Below are 27229 nucleotides of genomic sequence, written 5' to 3' on the forward strand. Positions count from 1 at the left end.
CAGGCCTTCCTCTAAGACAGGGGTGGGCAGTCCTGGTCCTAGAGGGCCGGTATCCTGCATGTTTTAGATGTATCCCTCTTCCAACACACCTGGTTCACATGATAAGCCTATCATCAAGATCTGCAGAAGACTGATAATGACCTTCAGGTGTGCTGGAAGAGGGAAACATCTAAAACATACAGGATACCGGCCCTCCAGGACCAGGACTGCCCACCCCGATCTAAGATGAATCAACTTCTGGTTCCTCCTGGTTCCTCCTGGTTGATCTACTGGTTCCTCCTGCAGGTGTTGGTTCTTGATGTGGTTCTGGTTCCCTGTTCGGTCTAGGTTCTGTGTTGTTTCTTGTTCTTTCTTTACTCTGCTCGGCTCCTCTACCTCCACCTGGCTGAGGCCGGTACCAGCTGAACCCACAGCCCAGTTCTGTCTGACATTTTCTTTTCTGTACAGGTTTTTCTTGTCCGTCTCCTACTTTTGCTTCCTGGGGGGTTTGTTGGGTTTCCTCTGTGTACAGACTTTTTAAGGCCTTGATCTGAATTTGTGAAGTGTCATGAGATACTCATGCATTAGGAATGGTGCTCTATCAGTAAAATAGAATTGAACTGAAATAATAATAGAATATATAACATATAAAACTAGTGTGAAATGGTAAAATATATTCATCAATATTTATCAATCTTTGGAGTGTTTATCTGTCTCCCTGTGCATCAAAAGGTGAAGTTTTATGAGTTAAACAATCACTGATGTAACTTAAAAATAACTTCCATGGGTGAAGGATAGACCATCATTAACCAGGCACAAGAAGAACTCAAAATCTCACAACAGCTTTGGAATATTGTATTATCCATGATATGTTGATTTTGTGATATATATATATATATTTTTAACTGAAAATATTTAGGTGTACAAGGCATATAAATTTTGAACAAACATCAAGATGTCAAAAAGAAAAAGCATTTGAACAAATAAATTTAAAAATGGATAGATTTAAAGACACAAAGCAGAGTAGATAAATAATAGTATAAAAAAAAGTTCAGGCTATTTTAAAGAATTGTTTATAAATTGCCAGGGTGCTAGTGCTTTTTTTTTTTGTTAAAAATAAATTCAAATGATTCAATATATTTTTCAAATTCCATCAGAAAGATTTTAAAATTTGGGTGGGTTTTTGGGGTATTTATTTTTGTGTATATGAAATTTTCCAAATAGAATGATCAAATTTACAACAAATTTTAAATTATAAATGTCATGTTCAAAATATGTAATTACATTTTGAGATGCTATAGTTATTTTTTCTTTACTTTTATATGTGATATATTTTTTAATTTTAGACCAGAAGTTAGAAGAGTGTTCAAGTGTAGAGTAGTTTCAGGACAAGAGTGACAAAAGTTACACATTTCTTCCACGTCAGAAAATCGAGACAAAATAGCGTTGGAGGGATATACAGTACGTTGTGTAAAATCTTGAGATGTATAATTCTAATTTTGTTTGTAATACAGTATTTATATGGTAATGTCCATGCTTTTGACCACTCAATTTCAGAGGAAGTTGAGTTCCATAATGCTTTACCTCTTGGGGAAATGGTCCACTTTTCATGCAGTGCATTGTGATTGACTTTGTGATACAAGAAGCTCATGAACATATAAAATACACAACTGAAAAAAACAAACAAACAAAAAAAAACACACCACAAAACACACTGCCCAGCCAAAGAAAGTCATACATGCAATATTTGACTGCATCCCCTTTAGTTTTGATTCCAGGAGACATTCACTGTATTTAACTAAACACACAGTTCAGATCCTTCCATTGGTCAGTACTGCAGCGGTTCAGAATGTTTCAGCTGAACAGGTTACTGAACTCTACCTGCTGCAGTCAGTGTCCTCTCATGTCTTTAATGTCAAACAGATTGGACAAATCCAGGACTGATCAGGATCATCAGGCTGGTGACAGAACGGTTCAGGGAGAATGACACATCATTTACACATGGATTAGCCTCTATAAAGTCCAGACTCTAATGTGGGATATGATGAGGACTTGATGCAACGGTCCGATTCTCTATCATCAATAATTAAATATTAATTTTTTTTAAATGATATATATGTTTGTATATATCTATATCTATATCTATATCTATCTATGTATCTATGTATCTATGTGTATATATATATATATATATATATACTGTATGTGGGTTGTTTTAGTTGGTGTTTTTACTTTTTTTTCCTGTGTTTTATTTCGTGCTGTGCATTTTGCAATTTCGTTCTGTAACAGCATGTGGGATGTTTTTATTGAATGACAATTAATTTATCTGAATCTGAATCTAATGCAACTATGAATGGAACAAATGTTATGAACCTTATTGTGACACTACATAAGCATTATGTGGCAAAAAAGATGTGACAATGTATGTCACCTGTCATCAAAACCAAAGGTGGTGCAGTCAAATATTGCATGTAAGACTTTTTTTTGGCAGTGTGTGTGTTCTGTACTGATTAATAATCCCTAATATGTTAGTCAGTCACTTAGAATGTACACATTGGAATGTTATCATCAAGGTTTTTAAAACCCAAATCCAGTGGTTTCCAACCTTTTTTACTCCTGACCCCATTTTAACATCACAAATTTCTGGTGACCTCAGACATTCAAAACTGAGACTTTTTTTTGCTAAAATTTATTTGTTTTTGATCATGTAATAGTTTGCTATACTATGTTGCAAATAAAGGTTAATTTTACATGACATTTAGGCTATATAATATCAATTTTTATTAGTAAGTTTTAATTTTTAATTTTTTTTTTAGCAATTACTAGAAATTTCAGGTGATCCCATTTGAATTCCAGGCGACCCCACGTGGGGTCCCGACCCTAGGGTTAAAAACACTGCATTAACTGCTCCCAATCCCCTTTTTAAATTGTGTGGTGCAGTCTGTTCTTTCTCAAACTGATAAAATCTTGCACCACAAACATCTGAAACCGGCATTCAAGGGGTTAAACTGAAATGAGGAGGAAAGAGGGTCTTATTTAGAGGTTCACCTGGGGTGTAGATCCACCAGCAGCACCAAAGTTTGCATTGGAATAACGGCGATCCTTTTACAGTGAAACCTTGCCCCTTTAGTGAGTTTTTTTTTTTTTTTTGTCTTTTTTTTTAATCAATTACTAGAAATTTCAGGCAACCCCATTTGAATTCCAGGTGACCTCACGTGGGGTCCTGACCCTTAGGTTGAAAAACACTGTCCTAATCTTAAGCATCTTTGATGAATTGAGAAATATTCATATTATAACTGCAGCTGAAGTTTGTTGTAAACGAGTAAGAAACTAGAAGCACTCGGAGAGCGCAGACCTCCGCCAAGGCTGATCAGTGGCGCCCCCCGTGGGCCCCCCCACCCCCGATCACCACCAAAATTTAATCATTTCTTCCTTATCCCATTTCCAACAAACCCTGAAAATTTCATCCAAATCTGTCCATAACTTTTTGAGTTATGTTGCACACTAACGGACAGACAAACAAACAAACAAACAAACAGACAAACAAACAAACCCTGGCAAAAACATAACCTCCTTGGCGGGGGTAATTAATTTACTGTTGGTAAAATGTAAGGGGAAGTTATGTTCAATAGGATGAACTACTTTCTTCAAAGTATTACTAAAAATACTGTATATATTAAAAAAACCAAACAAAACCAGACAAACGCCCCCTCCAGTATTTTTCCGTGCTCACCTGATGCAGTGATGGTTGTTAAACAGAGAACGTTGGTCCACAGCCTCCTCATAGTGAATGCAGCCAGGAGACGCTGATCTATGGGATGTCCTTTTGTTGTGTTGTGCTTCATGTTAAGCGCTTTTATTTGTTCCAGACTTTAATGGGCAGGGATTAAAAGTCTGAAATGAATGGTATCACTTCTATGAAAGTGACTTGAATAAATGTGCTTCACATACTCCTTCAGTGTTTACATTGGCTGAAAAAGACAGCGTCTGTGTACTTCACAAAACAATTACCATCTAATCTAAGGTTGACTTGAAGAACATTAATGAAAGGAACCTGATGTATTCGCCTTTGTTAGGGTTGAATACCACAGGAAAAATCCTCTGAGTTTGTTTAACTTCTGTTTGCAATTAATTCAGTAGAAACAACATACGTCAACACTTTCCATCCAAGCTGATGTGAGTTCTGCACATAAAGGCAGTGTGTGACAAAAAAGGACACTAAACAGAAAGATGTTTAAAAGAAGTACAGGTATGCATTTTATTTTGGGAAGTCTTACTTTTATGGGCAACGGTGTATTTAGAATATAAAGTTGGAATAAAATATTTGTATGTCTTTCCATGAAATGATAGTGACAATGTGATTTTTTTCTTATTGATAAATTAGAACTGAGACTCAGTCTATGATCATTAGACCTGGTCAAATGGGATTAAATAGGATAAAAAGAGGAATGTGTCTGAAAACAACAGTATTACAACTTTAGGGAAAACAGTATATGATATCCAACAGTAACTTTAGTTTACATGAGATGACACCTGGCATCAGTGTTTAGCTTTTACACAGATCAAATAGATCATTATCTCCGCCAAGGAGGTTATGTTTTTGCCAGGGTTTGTTTGTTTGTTTGTTTGTTTGTCTGTTTGTTTGTTTGTTTGTTTGTCTGTTTGTTTGTTTGTTTGTTTGTCTGTCCGTTAGTGTGCAACATAACTCAAAAAGTTATGGACAGATTTGGATGAAATTTTCAGGGTTTGTTGGAAATGGGATAAGGAAGAAATGATTAAATTTTGGTGGTGATCGGGGGTGGGGGGGCCCACGGGGGGGGCCACTGATCAGCCTTGGCGGAGGTCTGTGCTCTCCGAGTGCTTCTAGTTCATTCATTCATTCATCATCTGAATCTGCTTCATCCTCACTGGGGTCACAGGAGTCGCTGGAGCCTGTCCCTGTCGTATCAGTCCCTGGACTCCAGCCTGTTTTGTCTGTTTTGTTTGTCTTGTCCTTCGTTTCCTGTTTTATTTTGTTAAGTTTCCCTTGTGTGTCGTGTCTGGTGTCTTTACTTCCCTTACCTGATCACCTCCACCTGTGTCTGATTACCTGTCCACGCCCTGATGTGTTGCACCTGTGTCCAGTTGTCTCCCCGCCCTCTTGTGTATATAAGCCCTGTGTCTTTGTTTGTCTTCTCCTGGTGTGATTACTTACCAGTGTCTTTGGATTCTGGTCATCTGCCTGTCTGTCTGTTCTTGACCCGGATTGTTTCTTATCGACTCCTGAGCTTCGCCTGACCCCTGCCTGTACCTCAGCCTCTGATTCTTCTCCCGTGGTCGACCTTCAGCCTGGATTTACGGTACGTGAGTTTGCCTTTCCCCAATGTCCTGTTGCCTGTCTGCTTGTCCTCCTGTGTATGACCTGGTCTGTCCCCTGACTCTCGTTTGCTTCCTCCTAGTCGGGTTACCCTTGTGTGCTCCCGACCCGGGCTGTGAGGCTTATCATTCGGATTCGGACTCCGTGATGAATTTGTGACGCAGCTTCACTGAAGACTCACCCATTATCTTTTTGTGTGAACTGTATTTACTGACTGTGTTTAATAAACACACTTACATTGGATCTCTGTCTGAGGTTCTAGCATTTGGGTTCAGATCTTGTACTACCAGTCCTAACAATCCCAGTTACTTATGGGTGAAGGTGGGGTTCACCCTGGAGGAGTCACCGGTTCATCACAGGGCTGACACAAACAACCAGTCACTCTCACATTCACACCTATGGGCGATTTAGATTGACCAAATGGATCATTCTTTACTAAATACTCATATTAAATGGCAGAAATACTGGACAAATCATAATTTGATGATAGGATACACTCTAAGTCACACAACGTGAAGAAGGCAGAAATGATAAATTACTGTAGTCTTTTATCTTTGTATTTTGCTGTTTCTCAAATACCTCATTTATTTAGCCACAGTCTGTACAACCTGTGCCTTATTAACAAAAATCCCAACAGAAAAATCCTGATCGTCATTCAAGGTTGTTGACATTAATGGTTTTTAATATTTTCAGCTAATATTATCAGTAATATCATCTGGGGTGACACAGTGGTGCAGCGGTTAGCAGTCGTGTCTCACAGACAGAAGGTCCTGGGTTCAATTCCAACATCAGTCCATGGGGGTGGGACCTTTCTGTGTGGAGTTTGCATGTTCTCCCTGTGTCTGTGTGGGTTCTCTCCAGGTACTCCGGCTTTCTCCCACCATCCAAACACATGCACTGATAAGTTAGTTAATCTAAATCACCCATAGGTGTGATAGTGATTGTCTGTGTATGTTCAGCCCTGAGATGAACTGGAGGCTTGTCCAGGGTGTACCCCGCCTTCACCCCTATGTAGCTGGGATAGGCTCCAAGCGACCCCCGTGACCCTAGTGAGGATGAATCGTATTCAGAAAATGAATGAATGATCTGCATTGTGCAAAAAAAATTTCACAAAACCAGTGGTAAGAAGTAACAGAGTACAAATTCCTTACTCAGTACATTTTGGAGGTTTTTAGCAGGTATTTACTTTCCTCTTTCAGCTCTGACATTTTAACACCTTTACTTATACTTTTACCCTTACCTTTATTATATATATTTACTATATAATGCATTTGAGGGGGAATATGTGTTTTATTCATCATACTGCTTATCGTTAGCCTAATTGCCTAACTCATACACAAATGGACAAAAGTATTGGACACTTTGAATTCAGGTGTTTCTTTTCAATAAATATCATTGCATTGGGTGGTTTGGTTTAAATTCTCATCTTTACTTCCAAAATGTTAAGTTTTTACTTAGTTTCTTTCAATGCTGACTTTTTTTATCCTTGACTTTGATTTTAAATGTTCTTCCTCTAAATTTCTAAAATATTTTTCATGCTCTGAATAATAATTTTCTACCACAACTAACCATCTACTTTCATCACATCTCACCGAAGAAGAAAAATCTAACATTAAACTTTAAGGAAATATTGATGTTCCTAAACTTTATGGACATAAATATTGGGACACATGTCTACAGCTGTAAGATGTCCTGTTCATGAGAATTGGACATAGAAACATCAATATTAACCCTTTCATGCATGAATTATGAAAAAAGTATCAAGATTTTTAACCTCCTGATACCCAGGAATATACAAATATACACGTTTTGGCTTTTTTTTTTTTTTTCAGAACTGAATAATTGCAGACATTGGAAACATTATGTTACAACAGTTTTTTCAAATGCTTTTTTAAAATTATTTTTTTATGGAATGTCCTTTGTGGTGGACAGTTTTTTTGTTGGTTTGTTTTGTTTGTTTTTTTTAAAGCTGTGAAACTCTTGTCCTCCAACAGACAGTAAACCCATAGATGGGTCTTTGGAGGTTAACTTTATGAGATCACGGAGCATCCAAATTCTAAAACTAAGATACTTTTTTTTCATTGTATTTCTTAGGGTCTATACAGACTGCCCCCATGTGGTTTGGAGAATATTATCTTTATAACCCTTTGGAAAGTGAGTTTAAACTGTGTCCACAAATGTGGACGTCATGTATGAAAGGGTTAATAATCAAAGTATGAAAGTATGTTAATGTCGTTGGTAAACGTCCTGTGCTTCTAACTCCAGTCCAGTATGCGGCAGTAATGTTCTTTTGTGTTGGTTTTCCAACCGCCATTAAAACCCAAAGGGGAAGAGGAGGGACCTCAACCGGAAGTAGCTGTAGCAGTAGCAACAACACTAGCAACATTAGCCACCGTCGACACAGAGACGGACTACATTTCTCCCATAGTTTAACCTTATATTTACCAAAACGTCTTACGCAATGAGGTAATTTTATTTAACACACCGTGCATTAAATCTAAATGTGTTTCACCGTTTTGTGTAAAAGTGTTAGTATTTATCTCTTTCTGCTGTGTGCCGATGCCATGCTACTTCCATTAGCCTGATGCTAACAGCCTGCATTGTTCGGATTCTGTTCAATAATGTTACTAACCGTATTCAGCTATAAAAGAGTGGTTTACCATGTTAGCATGTCGGAAGTGTAGGTTTTGACAGAGGTCTGTTTTGACTGACTAATTTGATGGGTAGTATCGTCAAACCACGCTAACAACGAACGAATGAATGAATGGAGTCGTCCATTTTGGATTTTTCTGGTTATATGGATGATCAGAAGGTTCAATTAACTAGGTCGTGTGGGGTTGTAAATGTCTCGTCTGGAATGTCTAAGGTTTGTTTGACTGTCAGATAAATTGTGGTCTATAACAGTCTTGTGTTTGTGTCCAGAGGGGACCGCGGCCGGGGCCGGGGGGGCCGCTTCGGGTCCCGAGGAGGACTGGTACAGGGGTGAGTGAAGCATCTGTCTGTTTATCTGTCTACACTGAACCAGGACATGGTGTTAGGACGAGGAATATTATGGTGTAGAATTAAAGGCAGTGTTGCTGTCATAGTCCAGGCTCGTAGGAGGGTCATTTACCTCTGTTCACCTCCATTTATATCATCCATTTATCAGATTCTAGGTAGTGGTGTGCATTGGCAAGAAGCTGGCGATACGATACAAATCAGAATATTAGGATCACAATACAATATATCACAATACTGTTAAAAAGGCAATTTTTTGTTTGTTTTAAAAAAAAAAAAATTTTCCTGGAAGAATTCACAAATCCCAAACACATTTTTATTTGATCACAACAGGATCTAATGCTACATCACAAAATTTTCCTGTGTTCGAACTAAAATTCTGTTTTACAGACATTACAGTTTAAGATCCTGTTCAAATGTTCATGTTCTATTGGTTCATAACTAACTTCAGAACATTATTTGAGTTCAACCCCAACAAAGAAACTAACATCTGCCTCCCAGACGGTAAAAAATGCTTTTAGGATGATTGAAATAACCATTATTTAATAAAAGAGTGTTAAATAAAAATAAATAAGATATAAAACATAAAGAAAAACAAAAAAAATGAACCTCTGCTATATCTGCATTTGAATAAATACCTAAAAAAATCGATACAGTACTTTCTAATATTGATACACTATTGTGAAATGAAATCTCGATATACTGCAGAACCGATGTTTTCTAACAACCCTAATTGTAGGAGTAAGTACTTCATATTTTGTCATGTCAAAATTCAGACAGATAATGGATAATTACGTTTTAATTATATATATACATCTAAATGTAAGACGACAAGTTTTTCCATTGGGTAATTTTTAAAAATTATTTGCGCTTTGAATTTAATAACAATGATAATAATAATAATAATGATGGATTGGATTTATATAGCGCTTTTCTATACACCCAAAGCGCTTTACATTATTGACCCATTAAAATAAATGTGTTAATAGGTTATCTGTCACTATAAGGATGTGGACATGGCTAGTATCAGGTGATGAGCTTTGGATCATATTTCACCATTACACCTGTGAACAGATTTACATTAATAGATAAATGATGACACCACAACTTCTTTATGAAGAGAACCTCCTCATGGGGGGGTTCTCTTCATAGCGACCCACCCTTCATCATACTGGTAGGGAGGGTTTTATTCTTCATTACGATAGTTCTCTCAGGAGTGTAGATTTGTGAAAAGGTTTTTTCCTCACATCAAGTTTTGTTAATTAATGTTATATTTTGCATAAACTCTTAAACTTGCCTTGTTTTTTAGATATCGACCTTTTGTCCCACACATCCCCTTTGATTTCTATGTGGTGAGTAGAAGGACAGCTTGGATTGGTGTGTGCCTGTGTGTGTCTGTGCTGGACTCACTGTTGTTTGTGTTGTGTGTCACCAGTGTGAGATGGCCTTTCCCAGGGTCAAACCTGCCCCTGATGAGTCGGCGTTCAGCGAGTGTTTGCTCAAGAGGAACCAGGACCTTAGTCCAACACCTGCTGAACAGGTGAGGTCCAACTCTCACACTAACCCCATTCTGTGTCATTCAGTTGTGTTTTGTTCATGTGGTGTGTTAATCTTATGTTCACTTTCCTGCGTTTAGTCCTCCATCTTGTCCTTGGTGACAAAGATCAACAATGTCATTGACAACCTGATTGTTGCACCTGGAAACTTTGAAGTGGTGAGTAATGAAATAACATCTGCAAGGCGCAGTTTGTTATCAGGAATGCAAATATTTTGAACAGAAAAATACTGTTTCAACCCAACTTATTTAAATCTGTACTATTTCGTATTTGCTCAGAATGCTCAGACTTCACTAAAACATTGGACAATACATGTGAAGAAGCATCAGTGTGATGTGTGAATATTTTCAGAAACACCAACATTGATTGTTAAACATGCTCTAAGTGTAAACAAACATAAACCTCATTCTCCAGGGTTCGTACACATGCTTGAACGCCTTGAAAATGCTTGAATTTCAATGTTATGTTTTCAAGGTCTGAAAAGAGCTTGAATTTTTGTTCACGTGCTTGCAAGCATAACTCTGTGATGTGATTTATTTATTTTTAATGTTAACTTGGTTAGGTCAAGGTTAGAGGACAAGCCAAAGCTTCTTACATACATCTTCTTCATCAGCTTCTTGATACATTTTGATACATGTCAAAAAAGAAAATGACTGGTGCTCTCAGGTAGACACTAGGTACATGTCTATCTTGTTATTATTATCTTATGTTTTATCTTTGTCTCAGTGTGAGTGTACCTGAACAAAGCCAAGTGGCTTCCCTTTTTTCAGATAAAACTTTGTGTTCTCCTTTGATTTTAGATGTTTATAGCATAATACAATGTACATCATTGTGATAAAAAGTGGGGAAAAAATATATGTGTACATGTATTCTTGTAGATATGTATTTTACCCCAGTGATAAGGTGCTGTGTTGGAAAAATTGGAAAATGACCCTTAAAAGTGCTTGAATTTGACCTTTAAAAATATGTACGAACCCTAATTCTTGCATATGCGACATTACTAAAGCATTTCCAGGATGTGGTTTATAGTCAAATACAGTCTAAATATGCATTAAAAGTATACATTTGGCATTAAGGCAAGTACCAAAGGCTTACAGTGAAAAATTACCCAATATCAGCATGTTTTTTTACTTCTTTGACTTGGTAATATATTTAAGTTATTATTATACCTAATTAGTTAAAAAATATACTAATGATATGTACCTTCATGTTCTTTTAGCAAATCGAGGAGGTGCGTCAGGTTGGTTCTTATAAGAAGGGAACAATGACAACAGGACATAATGTCGCTGACCTGGTCGTGATCCTCAAGATCCTTCCGACATGTAAGTGACACCGGCCGCTATGACATCAAATGATGTCATAACGAAGGTGTTTGCAGCCAGTAGGCAGTGTGAGCTGTGGTGATGTGTGTTTTCTCTCAGTGTGTCATGGTTAGGCTCCAACTCATGGTGATATGATGATGTTTTGTTCTGTTCAAGTGGAGGCAGTTGCTGCTCTGGGCAACAAAGTAGTGGAAACCCTTCGCACTCAGGACCCCACTGAAGGTAAAGCACTGTCTGAACATGCAGGCCTTAAATGGCAAAATGGAGTCATTTCAACTGGTTCTAAAAAAACATTTTCATCTGTGCAACTTTCCCATTTTCACAGAAAGAAAAGTACAATTACAAATCATGGGACAAATTTATTTTCATCAGCTAATCTACATTTTTACACACTCAGTGGTTAAATAACATGAAAATCTGAGTGTGTTTACCACAGTGCAGGTGAAATTAAGCAGTGTGTTTCAAGTATTCTAGCATTTTCCATCCAAGCTGTTGAAATGAAACTGAACGTTACTGTAAGTTACAGTTCTATGCATGTTGTATGTACTTTTACTCATTAGATTAGCTCCTTTAAGTGTTGACATTTTTTGACAGCAGCTGGTACTGGAGCAGTTCTGTGTTCGATATGCGTACGTGGTCAGTAACGTTTCCATGTTCTGTGTGTGTGTGTGTGTGTGTGTGTGTGTGTGTGTGTGTGTGTGTGTGTGTGCTGCCTTTAGTGTTGACCATGTTGACCAATGAGACGGGCTTTGAGATCAGTTCAGCAGACGCCACGGTTAAGATCCTCATCACCACTGTCCCACCAAACCTGCGCAAGCTGGACCCTGAGCTGCACTGTAAGAGCTAATGACAAACACATCTGGGACAAAAAATACAGTTGATTTAATAATTAAAAAATATTTTAATGGTCAACTATAGTGTAATCTTTCTATTTCCACCAGTGATGGTGCCAGTTTGATGGTGTTTGCTTTTGTTTCTCCAGTGGATATTAAGGTGCTGCAGAGTGCTCTGGCTGCCATTCGTCATGCCCGTTGGTTTGAGGAAAACGCCTCTCAGTCAACGTGAGACAATTCGTTTATTGCTTATCAAGCCTTTTTTTCTTTTTCTTCTTTTTTTTTTTTACCAGCTCCAGTGATTGCTTGACCATGAATAAACTATGCTTTAGTTTTTCCCCTTTTCATGTTATATGTGTTCTCTGAAGAATCCAGTTTTTAAAAGGATGCAATAGCACAGATAGCAGATAAATCCTCTTTGACCCATTGAAGTCTAACTTTGTAGGGATCCTTATGCATTTTATTAGCATTTTAGTGTCTGACATGTTGTGCTGTGTCTCTGTAATGGGTTTGTTTCAGCCAAGACTCTTTCATATGTTCAAACTTTAGTGTCAAAGTGCTAATCCGCCTCCTGAAGGATTTAAGGCTGCGCTTCCCTGGGTTTGAACCCCTGACCCCGTGGATCCTGGATCTGCTGGTAAGACCATACTTCAGCTTCACATCTTCTTGCATCTAAAGCCTTAAACATAAATGTACTTGGTGGGGCTGACTGATAGAACCAGAATGAAATTGATGGCAGTATCATTTTATATCATAAATAACATCACAAGTTACACATGTGTAAAATCTTGTGTCTTCTACATTTATTTTGTCTTGTTGCATCCTTCATGACATTTCTGTCATCATTTACCTCTGTTACAGTTAAATTAAAATCACAAATACTTATTCAGTGTTGTGTCAGGACCAGAAATCTTCCTTTAACTCAGTGGTTTCCAACCTTATTTGGCTTGTGACCCCATTTTAACATCACAAATTTCTGGCAACCCCAAACATTCAAAACTGAGACTTTTTTTTTTGTGGCTAAAATTAATTTGTTTTTGATCATGTAATAGTTTGCTATACTATGTTGCAAATAAACATTAGTTTTAGACAACGTTTAGTCTATATAATGTATATTATTGTGGACAGAGGCAGTAAATCCAGGTGTAGATTACTGCACAAAGGGAGACTTTTATTTTCCTTGGTCAGGATCTGTCCAGTCAGTCCAGCTGTGATTTACAAGGAGGACAATTAATACTGAACAAACAAGAACTGAAACTATGAATTATTAAAGAGCTGCAGCATCTGAAACTGACCACAGTGAACATTTGACAGATAAACAGAACCACAGTGCTGCAGTTTCACACTCACAGTTTGTCATGTCTGTTATGGGAAGGGATTGTCTCTGTCAACTCACCATATATTTTTTATTAGTAAGTTTTTGTTTTTTTTGTTTTTTAATTTTATCAGTTAGAAATTTCAGTTGACCCCATTTGAATTCCAGGCGACCCCATGTGGGGTCCCCACCCCTAGGTTGAAAAACACTGCTTTAACCAATAAAAATCCAAACAGACACTGGAAACCAAAGGCGTTCACTGGTCTAAAATGTTCAATAACTTCTGAACCACTAATTCTATCAGTCCATGCCAATAATTGGTGTAAAATACAGTTCTTCATCTTTTCATGGTCATCAGATATGACCCATTTGGACGTTCAGAGGCTCCGTAGTTACCGTGGAAACACTGTCATCTTCTACAACATTGATTCCCCGGTAAAACCCATGGAGTTGGATCAATGACAGTGGATGGACACACTGGGTTTATGTTCAGTTAATGATATATTTTACTGAAAAAGTCACTTTTACTTCAGTTTTCTCTGTTCTTATATGTATAACCCTCAACTTTAATCTGAGCTTTTTTGAACGTCTACACAATCCGTGAATTAAATATAGGAAAATACCTGATTTTCTCTGAAAAAACACAAAATACAGCGGATAATATTACAATAAATGGTGATAAATCACTTAAGAAAAATTCAATATGGAGAAAAAAATATTTTAGAACTGCCACAAAAGTAGTGCTGGGTTTTCATGGGTGAAGCATGAAAGAAAATATTTGACATTTATCTTGTGAATTAAAGACAGTGACTGATTTGAGCATTTTTTATCAAGAACATGTGTTCCTGTTTGGAATGTGGGTGAACTGGAGGCTGTTGTGTTTCAGGGCCACTCTGCAGTGATGAATAATCCGTCCAGGCAGCCCCTGTCCCTAAACGTGGCCTATAGGTGGGTTCCCGTCCACTCGGAGTCACTCCATGAAACCTGCCCCTGACCTTTGTGTTTGACGGTGTGTGTCCTGTGTGTAAAGGCGTTGTTTGCAGATGTTGGCTGCCGGTCTGTTTCTGCCGGGGTCGGTGGGCATCACAGACCCCTGTGAGAGCGGGAACTTCAGAGTCCACACAGTCATGACTCTGGAGCAGCAGGTACGTCTGCTTCTACTGCTGCTGTAAGTGGTGTTGACTTCTGAACGGTTCACTGCATCATAATGGTGTTGTGTGTGCGTGTGCGTGTGTGTGTGTGTGTGTGTGCGTGTGTACAGGACATGGTGTGTTTCACAGCCCAGACCCTGGTCAGGGTTCTGTCTCACGGAGGCTACAGGAAGATCCTGGGCCTGGAGGGCGATGCCAGCTGTAAGACCATCTCATCTACACTGGAGTCACATGTGTCCCTTCTCAGCTCCTTACATCATCCATGTACTGTAAAAACACAACTGTACACTCCTGATTAGGGCTGTGTATCGGCTAGAATCTGGCGATACGATACAAATCACAATACAAGGATCACGATACGATATATCATGATACTGTTAAAAAGGCAATTTTTTTTATGGGTTTTATTTCTTTTTTAAAAGATTATTTCCTGGAAGAATTGAATTACACCAGAAATCTGCGCAAATACTAAACACATTTTTATTTGATCCCAACAGGATCTAATGTTCTATCACAAAATGCTCCTGTGTTCAAACTGAAATTCAGTTTTACAGACATTACAGTTTCAGATCCTGTTCATATTCTATTAGTTCAGAACCAAAATCAGAACAGTATTTTTGTGCAATCCCAACAAAGGAACTAACATTATTTAATAAGAGTGTTAAATAATAATAAATAAAATATAAACAAAAAACAAAAATGAACCTCCACAATATCTGCATTTTGAATAAATACCTAAAAATATCTATAGAGTATCGGGAAATTAAATATCGCTATATATTGCAGAACCGATATTTTCTTACAGCCCTACTACTGAACGCAGTCTGAAGACCAGGGGGAGAATTACAGCAGAATTACTGTGCATTTTTTCTCTTTTGCTCCTGTTTCTTCTTTCTGAATTTTCAGTAAAAGCTGATTACAATCCACCAGCACCAAATGTCAATACACACAGTACATCCAGTATAATCTGTGGCCCTGGCAATGATATACTGACTAAAACAAACTAAAAACTGACGTAAAATAAACACAAATAAAATCACAGGTTATGAAGAATGTGTTTGACATTAGTTCCATCTACCCCCTTCTGTAATAAATAATATTATTAATTCTAACTGAAGTAGACTGGTGCAGGTATAGTTTAGCTGATGTTAAAATGCAACAGTTATGTTTTAAATGTATTTAAATTGTAGAATATTTTTCTGTGGGCCACCCTCCACACAACACTGTTAATGGTAAATAAGAAATGTAAGATGGTGACAGGATGAGCAGGTGAAATGTGGGTTGGTAAGAAAATGAGCAAATACTGAAAGTCTAACTCAGTCATATTAAATCTAAATCTATGGTCAAGCATGAGGACATGTGGAAACAGATGGTTGACGGTTGTGTTTTTGCAGATTTGGCCACTGAAATGTCCACATGGGATGGGGTGATCGTCACTCCATCAGAGAAGGCGTACGAGAAACCTCCAGAGAGGAAGGAGGAGGAAGACGAGGCTCTGGATGAAGGAGGAGACGGAGAAGATGAGAGCATGGAGACCCAGGAGTAATGAGGAGGCCAGGCTGAAGCAGACGGATGTGCAGGAACACACACACACACACACACACACACACCAGCCTCAGCGTCTGCACAGCCTCCAAGAAGAGTTAAAGGTGCTGCAAAAACAGAAGTGCATCAGCTGTTCCAGTCCCAGTTAGTAGTCATGTTGTTTTCGTTGAACTTTGTTTTTACATCCACTTTGTATTATTAACAGGAACTTCCTGAATTAAATGTTTTTTTTAAATTTAACTTGAGTCTTGTTTATTAAATAGTACAGCGTATTGTGTCGTATGAAATGTCTCTGACTTCGGGGCTGTTGTTGAACGTCGGTTCATCAGACTGGTTTGAAACCTGAAAAGTGACGTTTGGCTGTTTTTTGGTTTAGCTGAGTCAGTGAAGCAGCCGTTACTCTGAGTATGCAGCGACAGTTCAATCAAACATCAGTGATACGATGGAAGGTTTTCACTCTTCTATTTTAAACCTGGTCCCAGCTGGTGCTTGGTTCTGACCTGTCCACAGTGTGGACCACATACATTTAGGTCTGAACCGTCACAGGTCGGTTTACGTCAGTTTGGACCGTAGGCAGGTTCCATCTGAAAACAGGTTTCTTTGAAGTCTGTGGTTTTTTCTGTGTATTTGGACCCTAATAGTTCAGATAGTTTGAACTTGAACCCTCCAGCTGCTGCTAAACTATCTTTAGATTTATTTTAGCAAAAATCCAGTGAATTTCTACAACCTGTTTGAATTCCTTCTTAATTTATGTTTTAGTTACATCATGACATTTGCACATATCAGGTCCAGACCTCAGACCAACATTTCTCCGGTTCAACATAATTGTTTGTCGTCATCAGCGGTTGTAGTCCAGACTGAAAATATGTCCAAACTTTGAGCAGATTACCTCAAATGTTCAGGTGTTGGTTGAACGGGACAGAGCAGCACAGCCAATGACCTGGAGGGGGCGGGGCCTGAAGTGTCTCATGTGCATTTAAAGGGCCAGCGCTCCAAACCACCTTTCTGGTGTCAGAAACAGGTTGAAGATGGACCTGTGGAGTTGAATGAAGAATTCAGAGCCAAGCAGAGCATTTACAGCAGGGCTCTCAAACTCATGTTCTTTAAGGTTCCACATTCAGCCCGATTTGATCTGCAGTGGGCTGGACCAGTAAAATAATAACAGAATAACCTATAAATAATGACAACTCCAAATTTTTAGCTTACCGGCCGACACCCTGTGAGCTGTTGTCGTCATGCGGCGTCCGTCTGCGTCGTCGTCCGTTACAAAAATTTCAATTGTCTTCTCCAAAACTACAATTCCGATTGACTTCAAACTTGGTCTACAGCTTCTTTATGATGATGTCAACAAAACTTAGTGAAATTATTTGGATCTGGATCTGATTCTGGATTTGGTGCAACTTTGAAAAATGTCCCTATTATCAGAGATAGGAAGTGGATGGATGCAATAACTCAGTAAATATAAATGATCTCCAGTGTAAATGTCTCCAGTCCAGTCCTGATGGGGAGATGACCCAAACATAATGTCCACATGCTGATCAGGATCTTCTTCTGGATCCGGGAACTTACGGAAAATTTAACATGGGCTCTTATGGGGAAAACATTTCAATCGTCTTCTTCTCCCAAACTCCAGTTCTGACTGACTTCAGACAGCTTCTGTATGATGATGTCAACACAATGGATTGAAATTATTTCGATCCAGATTTGATTCTGGATTTGGTGCCACTTTGAAAAATGTTCCCACTATAACAGATAGGAAGTGGATTGATCCCATAAATCAGTATCAATGATATCAAGTTGGAATTTGAATTTTTTACAGATCTGATTGGAATATGAGCAAAACATGGACTATTTCTGTAATAGAATAAATACACAGAACTGGGTGAGAATAAAGGGCATCTGGATACATTTCCCAAAGCTTTGAATTTGGCCGGTAAGATACAGGGCCATTGGTCCTATTTTTGTCTTTGTTTTAGTGCAAAAAAATTCCATTCAATTATGAAAATACTTATTTTTATAACAAAAAAGATGTGAATAACCTGAAGAAACTGAAATTTCTTAAGAAAAATAAGTGCAATTTTAACAATATTCTGCCTCATCATTTCTCCATGTGCATTCTGGATCAGATCTACAAAGACACTAAACACTGAGGAACAGGCAGAAGAGTTCAAATTGGGCTGAATTGCCTTTAGAAATTTCAGGTTTTTCATATTTTATTGTTACAGGATAGTTTGTAAATGTAAACATTTTCATAATTTAATGTTATTTTTTGCACTGAAAGAAAAATTTGAAGTTGTCATTATTTATAGGCATAATGTAATATTATTATTTTCACATCAAACCAAGAAGAAAATCTGCAGTCATTCTTTTTTGTGGGTTCTTCTGCTGTTATTTGACTGTAGATCAGATTGGTCTGTATGTGGAACCTGAACTAAAATGAGTTCCACAGCCTGGACTGTGGAATTTTTACACTTTGCTAATTCATCCCATGGGCCAGATTAGAACCTTTGGCGGGATGCATTTGGCCCCTGGGACGCATGTTTGAGAACCCTGATTTACAGTTTATGGAGACCACAGGGAAATGTGGGAAAAGAAAGAATTCCATTAAAAAAAGCTAAATATCACTCCTTTAAGTGTGGTTTAGACCAGCTCTAAATGTAAAGTGTCATGGATAACTTTTGTGATGATACGGCACTATATAAATAAATTTGATTGATTGAACTGTAATGACAACTGAAAGTATCAAAGGTGGCTCAGCATGAAGATAATGACAATAAGAAAAGTGTGATCACAAATATATCAAATACTGTCTTTACTGGAATATGTGATGTTTAGATATGTTAATACATTAGAGTCAAAGTTTAAAACAATGCAATTTCAAACGTAGTTCATCTTTTATTATTTGCTCCTCGTTTCTGATAAAAGCACAAACTTTGTGGGAATTCCACATGAAGTGTTGTTAGGCCTAAAATACAGATTATTGGATTTTTAGGCTTTTTAAAGAAACACGATAACGAAGACAGGCACTGACTTTTGCATAAAAACGAAAACATCTGCTAGAAAATTATTCAAAAGTAACATATTATATTAATGAAGTCATTACATCAATTTAATGACTTAGTAGCAGTTACTTATAACCTGACTCATGTTAAAAGGAACCGTTACATCACACACACTAACACAGTAACAGATGGATTCCACAGTTCTACAGATTTTTGGTAAATTAAGCTGTGAAACATTTGGATGAAAACCCGACTTTAACCGACACGTGGTTTCTTATAAAATGGGTCATTTGGTTAGTCTAGAACAGAAACCAGAACTGAAAGATCATGTTGTTACAACAGAAGTGGAACAGTAGAGAAGACACCACAGCAAAACACAACTGAACGTCTTCAGATGGACACAGAACTAGACCGAGTGAAGAACGACACCGATAAACTCTGCACGTTCATCCACCTGCAGAGCACTGTCACTAAAAACTCAGAAAAGTCCATCGTTCTCCAAAGTGTTCATTCATGTTTAATGGGAAACATTTGATCATTAAATTAGTTTAAATATGCTGCAACAAGACCAGAAATCTGCCTCGAAATAATGATCTACCATTATTATTTAACAAATTATCAATATTCATATTATTCTGAATTTGACTGTGGTGGACTGTGGTGAACTATGGTGGACTATGGTGGAATATGGTGGGCTGTGGTGGACTGGTGGACTATGGTGGAATATAGTGGGCTGTGGTGGACTGTGGTAGAATGTGGTGGAATATGGTGGACTGGTGGACTGTGGTGGACTGTTGGGGCATGTGTTGGACTGTGGTAGAATGTGGTGGACTGGTGGACTGTGGTGGACTGTGGTGGACTGTTGGGGCATGTGTTGGACTGTGGTAGAATGTGGTGGAATATGGTGGACTGTGGTAGAATGTGGTGGATTGCGGTGGACTGGTGGACTATGGTGGACTGTGGTGGACTGTGGTAGAATGTGGTGGACTGTGGTAGAATGTGGAGGACTGTGGTGGAATATGGTGGACTGTGGTGGGCTGTGGTGGACTATGGTGGACTGTGGTGAAATATGGTGGACTGTGGTGGTATATGGTGGACTATGGTGGAATATGGTGGGCTGTGGTGGACTGGTGGACTATGGTGGACTATGGTGGAATATGGTGGGCTGTGGTGGACTGGTGGACTATGGTGGACTATGGTGGAATATGGTGGGCTGTGGTGGACTGGTGGACTATGGTGGAATATAGTGGGCTGTGGTGGACTGTGGTAGAATGTGGTGGAATATGGTGGACTGGTGGACTGTGGTGGACTGTTGGGGCATGTGTTGGACTGTGGTAGAATGTGGTGGACTGGTGGACTGTGGTGGACTGTGGTGGACTGTGGTAGAATGTGGTGGAATATGGTGGACTGTGGTAGAATGTGGTGGACTGCGGTGGACTGGTGGACTGTGGTGGACTGTTGGGGCATGTGTTGGACTGTGGTAGAATGTGGTGGAATATGGTGGACTGTGGTAGAATGTGGTGGATTGCGGTGGACTGGTGGACTATGGTGGACTGTGGTGGACTGTGGTAGAATGTGGTGGACTGGTGGACAATGGTGGACTGTGGTGGACTGTGGTAGAATGTGGTGGATTGCGGTGGACTGGTGGACTATGGTGGACTGTGGTGGACTGTGGTAGAATGTGGTGGACTGGTGGACAATGGTGGACTGTGGTGGACTGTGGTAGAATGTGGTGGACTGTGGTAGAATGTGGAGGACTGTGGTGGAATATGGTGGACTGTGGTGGGCTGTGGTGGACTATGGTGGACTGTGGTGGACTATGGTGGACTGTGGTGGTATATGGTGGACTGTGGTGGACTGTGGTGGAATATGGTGGGCTGTGGTGGAATATGGTGGGCTGTGGTGGACTATGGTGGGCTGTGGTGGACTATGGTGGGCTGTGGTGGCCTCTGGTGGGCTGTGGTGGAATATGGTGGACTGTGGTGGAATATGGTGGACTGTGGTGGACTGTGGTGGAGTATGGTGGACTGTGGTGGCCTCTGGTGGACTGTGGTGGCCTCTGGTGGACTGTGGTGTCTGGTTTGCGTTTCTTCAGGGCTTGAGTTTGAGCCAGGGGTGGATCATAGTTAGAATGGACAGAACAGAGGAGGCCAGACCACAGGCTCCCACCACCCCTGGTCCTGTACTGTAAATGCCCAGTCGGTCCAGGGGGATGAATATGTCACAAGTGTTCTTGAGCAGGTCCAGCAGCAGCGGTGGGTTATTGTACAGCACTGTGACCAGCAGGTGGAGCTGTTTCTGGAGCCACGCTGATGCTATGGATGGGGCCACGGCGGCGCTGGACGGGTCGTCTGAGGGCGAGACGCTGCTGGACGGGGACGAAGAGGCTTTGGTGGCTCGATAACGTGATTCACACTCCATGAGGAGACGAAGCTCATACACATCACGAGTTAGGTTCAGGATGAGAGCGAACAGATAATACCTGATGATGGAAACAAAACGTTCCAAGTCAGGATCAAGTAGAAGTAGTAAAACTGCCAAACACACACTCATGCAAATCACACACACCAGAAAACCATCCCAAAGACAAAGTTCTGATGATAAACAAAATAGATGATGAACAGAGTCTCCTTCAGTAGAGGGCAGAAGGCACAAAATGACTTTGATTTTCCAAATAATTCACATATTTTATCCACTTTATTACTAACGTTGATAATTCAGTTTACAGCACAAAAAAACACATTTAGTGTTTCAACTCTACTTGTGGTCATTTCAGTAGAATGAACTAGTATAAATACTAGTCAGATAAATTATAATATTAAACACAGGTGACCTGTGTTAATAGAAAATGCAGTTTTTAAATGTGATTTCATTTATTAAGGAACAGTATGATCCCCATGATTCATGGGGAAAATTTAACTTACAGATTCATAAAGTACGCACTAGGTTAAAAAGTTTCTGTATGACCATCTGTGGAGTCAAACTGTGGAACAAACTGTGTGTGGAGATAAAACAAATATCAAACATAATTCAGTTTTAAAAAAGATATAAAGAATTGATTCTTGAGAGGTCCAGTATTTAATAATGACAATAAGGGCTGTTTGTTTATGGATGATGTCATTGATAAATCTGCTGGAATTATTGAAGAAAACTGTTGAATTGTTGAGTCTGTTTGTATGACTGGACTGCCATGAACATTTTGTTGTGTATAATTCAGTTACTGCATTATGGATTTGTTATGGCTCGATGCTGATATTAGGAAAATTGTATTGTTTGATTGTTGTATTAAGTTAGTGATAAAGGTGTAAAAGCACTGAGGGGTTGGATTAAATAAGTTTAGACTTCTTCCAACTCCTTTTGCAAAATTCAGACTTGTATGTACTTTAAGATAGATTCTGTTCATTTAAATGTTATATTGTTTTTGTCTTAATTTTCTTCATTTTGTTTTATTTTGTTTCTTTGCATGTTTGAAATAAATAAATAAAATTAATAAAAAAAATAAAATATCCGTAAACCTACCTGGTCCTATGTGAAAAAGTTATTTCCCCCCGTTACCCTTGATTAACCACATTTTTATTATTTTTTTAATGTTCAATTCCAGTGTCCACATCCATCTGATCAGTACCAGACCAGTTGAATCAAGAAATAACTTCAACAGAACACAAAGAACACTGACAAAGTGAAGTAGGATAAAAGGTCTAAAAACACCAACCCATCGTGTCATTGAAAGAAATTCAACAACAGATGAAACAGTCATTGACATGTATCAGTCTGGAAAGGGTTAACAGCCTTTCTAAGGCTTTGGAACCAGGGTGAGAACCATGATCCACAAATGGAGAAAACCTGGACCAATGGAGAACCTTCAAAGGAGACGGACCACCAACAGGACTGCAAGAACGGAAGAACTACAGAACCAGGACAACATCTAGAGACCTGCAGGCCTCAGCTGGACCAGTTAAGGTCAGTGTCCAGGACTGAACCATAAGAAACAGACAAAAGGGAATCCAAGGCCACAGCTGGATCCATGGGAGAGGTCAAAGGTCAAAACCAATGATGACCAAAAAGAACACAAAGGCTTGACTCATGTTTACCAAAAATCATCTGGATGATCCTCAAGACTTGTGGGTGTTGAACAGACTGAAAAATCAGGTGAAGGTTTACATCCTCACAGGTTTTCCCTGGATCATCTCTGGATCTGCTGCTGTGCTCCTGCTTCTCTCCTGCCTGCATCGTCATCACTCATTTATCCATATAGTTGTGATAGTGTTTATTATATAGTTCCATAGACGGTAGAGGTTTGTATTATTTGTACTAACAGATGCAACAGTAGTATATCCACTGTTAGTACTTGTATTTGCAGTAATACTAGTATTAACAGTTATGGACGTTTGTTCTAGTTACTGGTACTTATACAAACACCAGCTGTTCTAGTTTTTAACAGTTCTAGTTCAGTTTGCTGTGCATTCTGTCCGTCCATGGGAGTGGATCTGTCCTTCACTGAGGTTCTCCCTGAGGTTTCTCTTTTTCCACTTGGGTTTTTGGAGTTTTTCTTCTTTGCCGAGAAGAAGGGTCTAAGGACAGGGGATGCCCGGGACATTAACCCATTTCCTTCATCCACTGTTTATTTCACTGTTGTTTATTTTCACATTCAACTGATTCTGTAAAGCCCTGTGAGGCAACCTTGTTGTCATATAGGGCTCTACAAATAAAACTGAATTGAATTGAATGCATCTCCCCCTATTCCCACCCTCCTCCAATCTCTCTCTGTCTGTCTCTTCCTTTATCCCTTTCTCTTTAACCCTTTATCTGCTCATGTCAGTGGTCCGTCCTCCTCAGTCAGGGTCTACTCCAGGTTTCTGTCTGTTAAGGGTAGTTTCTCCTTCCACTGTCACCAAGTGTTTACTCCTGGAGGATTCTGTTGGTGTCTGTGAATTGGCCTAAGAGTCTTGGTTAAATGTTAAGAGTCATGAGATAACTTTTGTTAAGATGTGACATTATATAAATAAATGTAATTGAAATTTGATTGATTGAAGGTGTAGGAGAGTCCTGGTCCAAGTCCAGACTTAAATCTGATTGAGATGCTGTGACCTGACCTTAAACAGGCTGTTCATCAAAAACCCTCCAATGTGGATGAATGAAAACAGTTCAGTAAAACAGAGTGACCCTAACTCCTCCACAGTGAAGTAGAAGGTTCAATGACAGTTACTGTAAATGCCTGACTGCAGCTGTTGAGGCCACGGGTGGAACAACCAGTTCTCAGATTTAACAGAAATGATGGATTTGCCATGTATGCTGTTGATGTTGTCAGCTATACTATTTTCTGCTTTAAAATACACACTGTGGGTTTAAGTACGAGGTTTTCAGGTAATTGATAAGACTGAAAGCTGTGCTGCTACTGACCACTTTATGGTTCTTTAACATTGCTCTATTTGTCCTTCATTATTCATAAATCAGGTAATGGCAAATTCTGCAGAGTTGTATCAATGAGCCTCTTACAATGTAAATACATAAAGCAGAAAAGTCACTCCATTCACCTGAAAGACCTCTGACTCCACTTGTGCTGGTCCAGTTTGGGGATAAGGCTTGTTTTTCCAGCCCACAGGATGTTGTCACAGGCGAAGTACATGGCCCTGTTGAGGTGGCTGATGGTCAGGCACAGACGGAGGACGCTGTCGGACAGGTGGATGGCCCTCTTCGCCGCCTCCAATGCTTCCACCGAGTTCCCCAAACGCAGCACTGTCAAACAAACCCTCATCAGTCCTTCAGCTCCGTCGTATCAAAAACACAACTCAAACACACTTACACTTTCTGGTCAGACTCATGTGTGCTTCCAGCTGCCTGATGGTTTGATGGAGTTCCGTCCCCGCTCCACCCTTCTGGACGGCGTAGCCCAGCAGAGTGCAGGTGTACTGGGCAGCCCTGGGAACACAAAGCACAGGGGGAACACGTTCAGCTCCATCCTAACACAGGTCTAGTCCCATTGGACAGAGGAACCCCAACAAACCCCAGAGACAGTAGCAGGGACACAGCAGACACCTCTACCAGATCTGGACCGGGAGTGGGTGGACCTGTGCCCAAACCAGCTGGATGGAGACTAACACCTGAAGAAAACACCTGCTTCTACAACTACAGACCAACAACTTCAACTACACACAAACTACAATAACTACAGACCAACAACTATAACTACAGACCAACAACTATAACTACAGACCAACAACTACAACTACACACCAACAACTTCAACCACACACAAACTACAATAACTACAGACCAACAACTATAACTACAGACCAACAACTATAACTACACACCAACAACTTCAACTACACACAAACTACAATAACAACAGACCAACAACTACAACTACCGACCACCAACTACAACAGACCAGCCACTACAACAACAGACCACCAACTACAACAACAGACCAACAACTACAACTACCGACCACCAACTACAACAGACCAGCCACTACAACAACAGACCACCAACTACAACAACAGACCAACAACTACAACTACCGACCACCAACTACAACAGACCAACAACTACAACTACCGACCACCAACTACAACAGACCACCAACTACAACAACAGACCACCAACTACAACAGACCAGCCACTACAACAACAGACCACCAACTACAACAGACCAACAACTACAACTACCGACCACCAACTACAACAGACCAACAACTACAACTACCGACCACCAACTACAACAGACCAACAACTACAACTACCGACCACCAACTACAACAGACCACCAACTACAACAACAGACCACCAACTACAACAACAGACCAACAACTACAACTACCGACCACCAACTACAACAGACCAGCCACTACAACAACAGACCACCAACTACAACAACAGACCAACAACTACAACTACCGACCACCAACTACAACAGACCAACAACTACAACTACCGACCACCAACTACAACAGACCAACAACTACAACTACCGACCACCAACTACAACAGACCACCAACTACAACAACAGACCAACAACTACAACTACCGACCACCAACTACAACAGACCAGCCACTACAACAACAGACCACCAACTACAACAACAGACCAACAACTACAACTACCGACCACCAACTACAACAGACCAACAACTACAACTACCGACCACCAACTACAACAGACCAACAGCTACAACTACCGACCACCAACTACAACAACAGACCAACTACAATAACAGAATAACAACAGACCAACTCCAGACCAACTACACACCCCCTCCAGCCCCACCAGTGCAGACAGTCCCGGGGTAGTCTCAGCTTAAGCAGAACAGACATTTAGTTAAAGTTTTGGAGGCGGACCAAAGTAAACCGGACTAAACCTGCAGCTGTGGTTCAGGTCTGATGTGGGCTCATGGTACTGGGGTCTACTGTAGGCCCGTGTGTGCTTCATGAAGTCTGTATTTTACCGGATAAGCCTCTCCTTGGCTTGGCTTTGGCCGTTGAACCGAACCCAGAACTCCATGTTTGTGTGTGGTTCTGTCAGAGCCTCTTCCTCCTGCTGCTGCTGATGCTAATGATGCTAACAGTCATCCAGATGGACCCGGTCCACGGAAGTTCGGCTTCAGTTTCAGTGTGCTCGGTGTCTCCGTGTTTTCACATCAGCTTCATCTGTTTCAGTCCCACACTAGATCCCACCTGCTTTTCCTTAGATCCCACTTACTTCCGTATCCGTCCACCAGATATTTGTTTGACTTTGTTTTTAGCATCGACACCAAATGGTGGAGAGGAACGTCCTCCTGTGACGTCATGACGGTGCCGTCGTGCGTCACTGTAAAATGAATGTTACGTCCACTCTAGTTTGTAAAGATGCATGAGTGTTCATGCACAAAAAAAAAAAAAAAGTGTTCATGCACAAACTCCGCCTCCCTCCGTAACAACACATTAACGTCTCATAATCATCCTATTAATTAATCAGATATAATCTGTTTTGTTAGCGCCTCCTATTGGACTGGAGGACATATAGCGCACAAAAAGATTTACAATGTCACAACAGCAGCATTTTATGTGTATAATAATAATAATAATAATAATAATAATAATAATAATAATAATAATAATAATAATAATAATAAACACCAAATGTTGATTTCATGTTAAGCTGTACATAATGACAATACACTTCATAACAGA

The 27229-nt window shown here is 39.7% G+C and overlaps 2 protein-coding genes across 3 annotated transcripts; one reads left to right on the plus strand and one right to left on the minus strand.

Annotated features, from left to right (window-relative positions):
• Nucleotides 1-7669: 7669 nt before the first annotated feature.
• On the plus strand, nucleotides 7670-16294 carry ilf2 (interleukin enhancer binding factor 2). Of its 2 annotated transcripts, XM_030146732.1 has the most exons (14): nucleotides 7670-7801; nucleotides 8258-8317; nucleotides 9642-9684; nucleotides 9768-9872; nucleotides 9969-10046; nucleotides 11108-11210; nucleotides 11367-11432; nucleotides 11930-12046; nucleotides 12193-12271; nucleotides 12593-12680; nucleotides 14245-14306; nucleotides 14389-14503; nucleotides 14620-14710; nucleotides 15904-16294. In XM_030146732.1, exons 1-14 carry the CDS (start codon nucleotides 7797-7799, stop codon nucleotides 16053-16055), a joined length of 1164 nt encoding a protein of 387 aa, XP_030002592.1. In that variant the 5' UTR covers nucleotides 7670-7796; the 3' UTR covers nucleotides 16056-16294. The 2 variants fall into 2 exon arrangements, with proteins under 2 accessions (XP_030002592.1, XP_030002593.1); XM_030146733.1 differs by lacking the exon at nucleotides 8258-8317 and having other exon boundaries at nucleotides 7700-7801.
• A 4847-nt stretch (nucleotides 16295-21141) lies between these two features.
• pex11b (peroxisomal biogenesis factor 11 beta) lies at nucleotides 21142-26922 on the minus strand. Its single transcript, XM_030146737.1, has 4 exons — nucleotides 26506-26922; nucleotides 24860-24975; nucleotides 24591-24792; nucleotides 21142-21538 (listed from the first exon to the last, which is right to left on the minus strand). The coding sequence occupies exons 1-4, from the start codon at nucleotides 26559-26561 to the stop codon at nucleotides 21148-21150; spliced, it is 765 nt and encodes a 254-aa protein (XP_030002597.1). The 5' UTR covers nucleotides 26562-26922; the 3' UTR covers nucleotides 21142-21147.
• Nucleotides 26923-27229: the final 307 nt, after the last annotated feature.

The sequence above is a fragment of the Sphaeramia orbicularis genome, chromosome 11 (assembly GCF_902148855.1).
Source record: "Sphaeramia orbicularis chromosome 11, fSphaOr1.1, whole genome shotgun sequence".
NCBI classification, from domain to species: Eukaryota; Metazoa; Chordata; class Actinopteri; order Kurtiformes; family Apogonidae; genus Sphaeramia; species Sphaeramia orbicularis.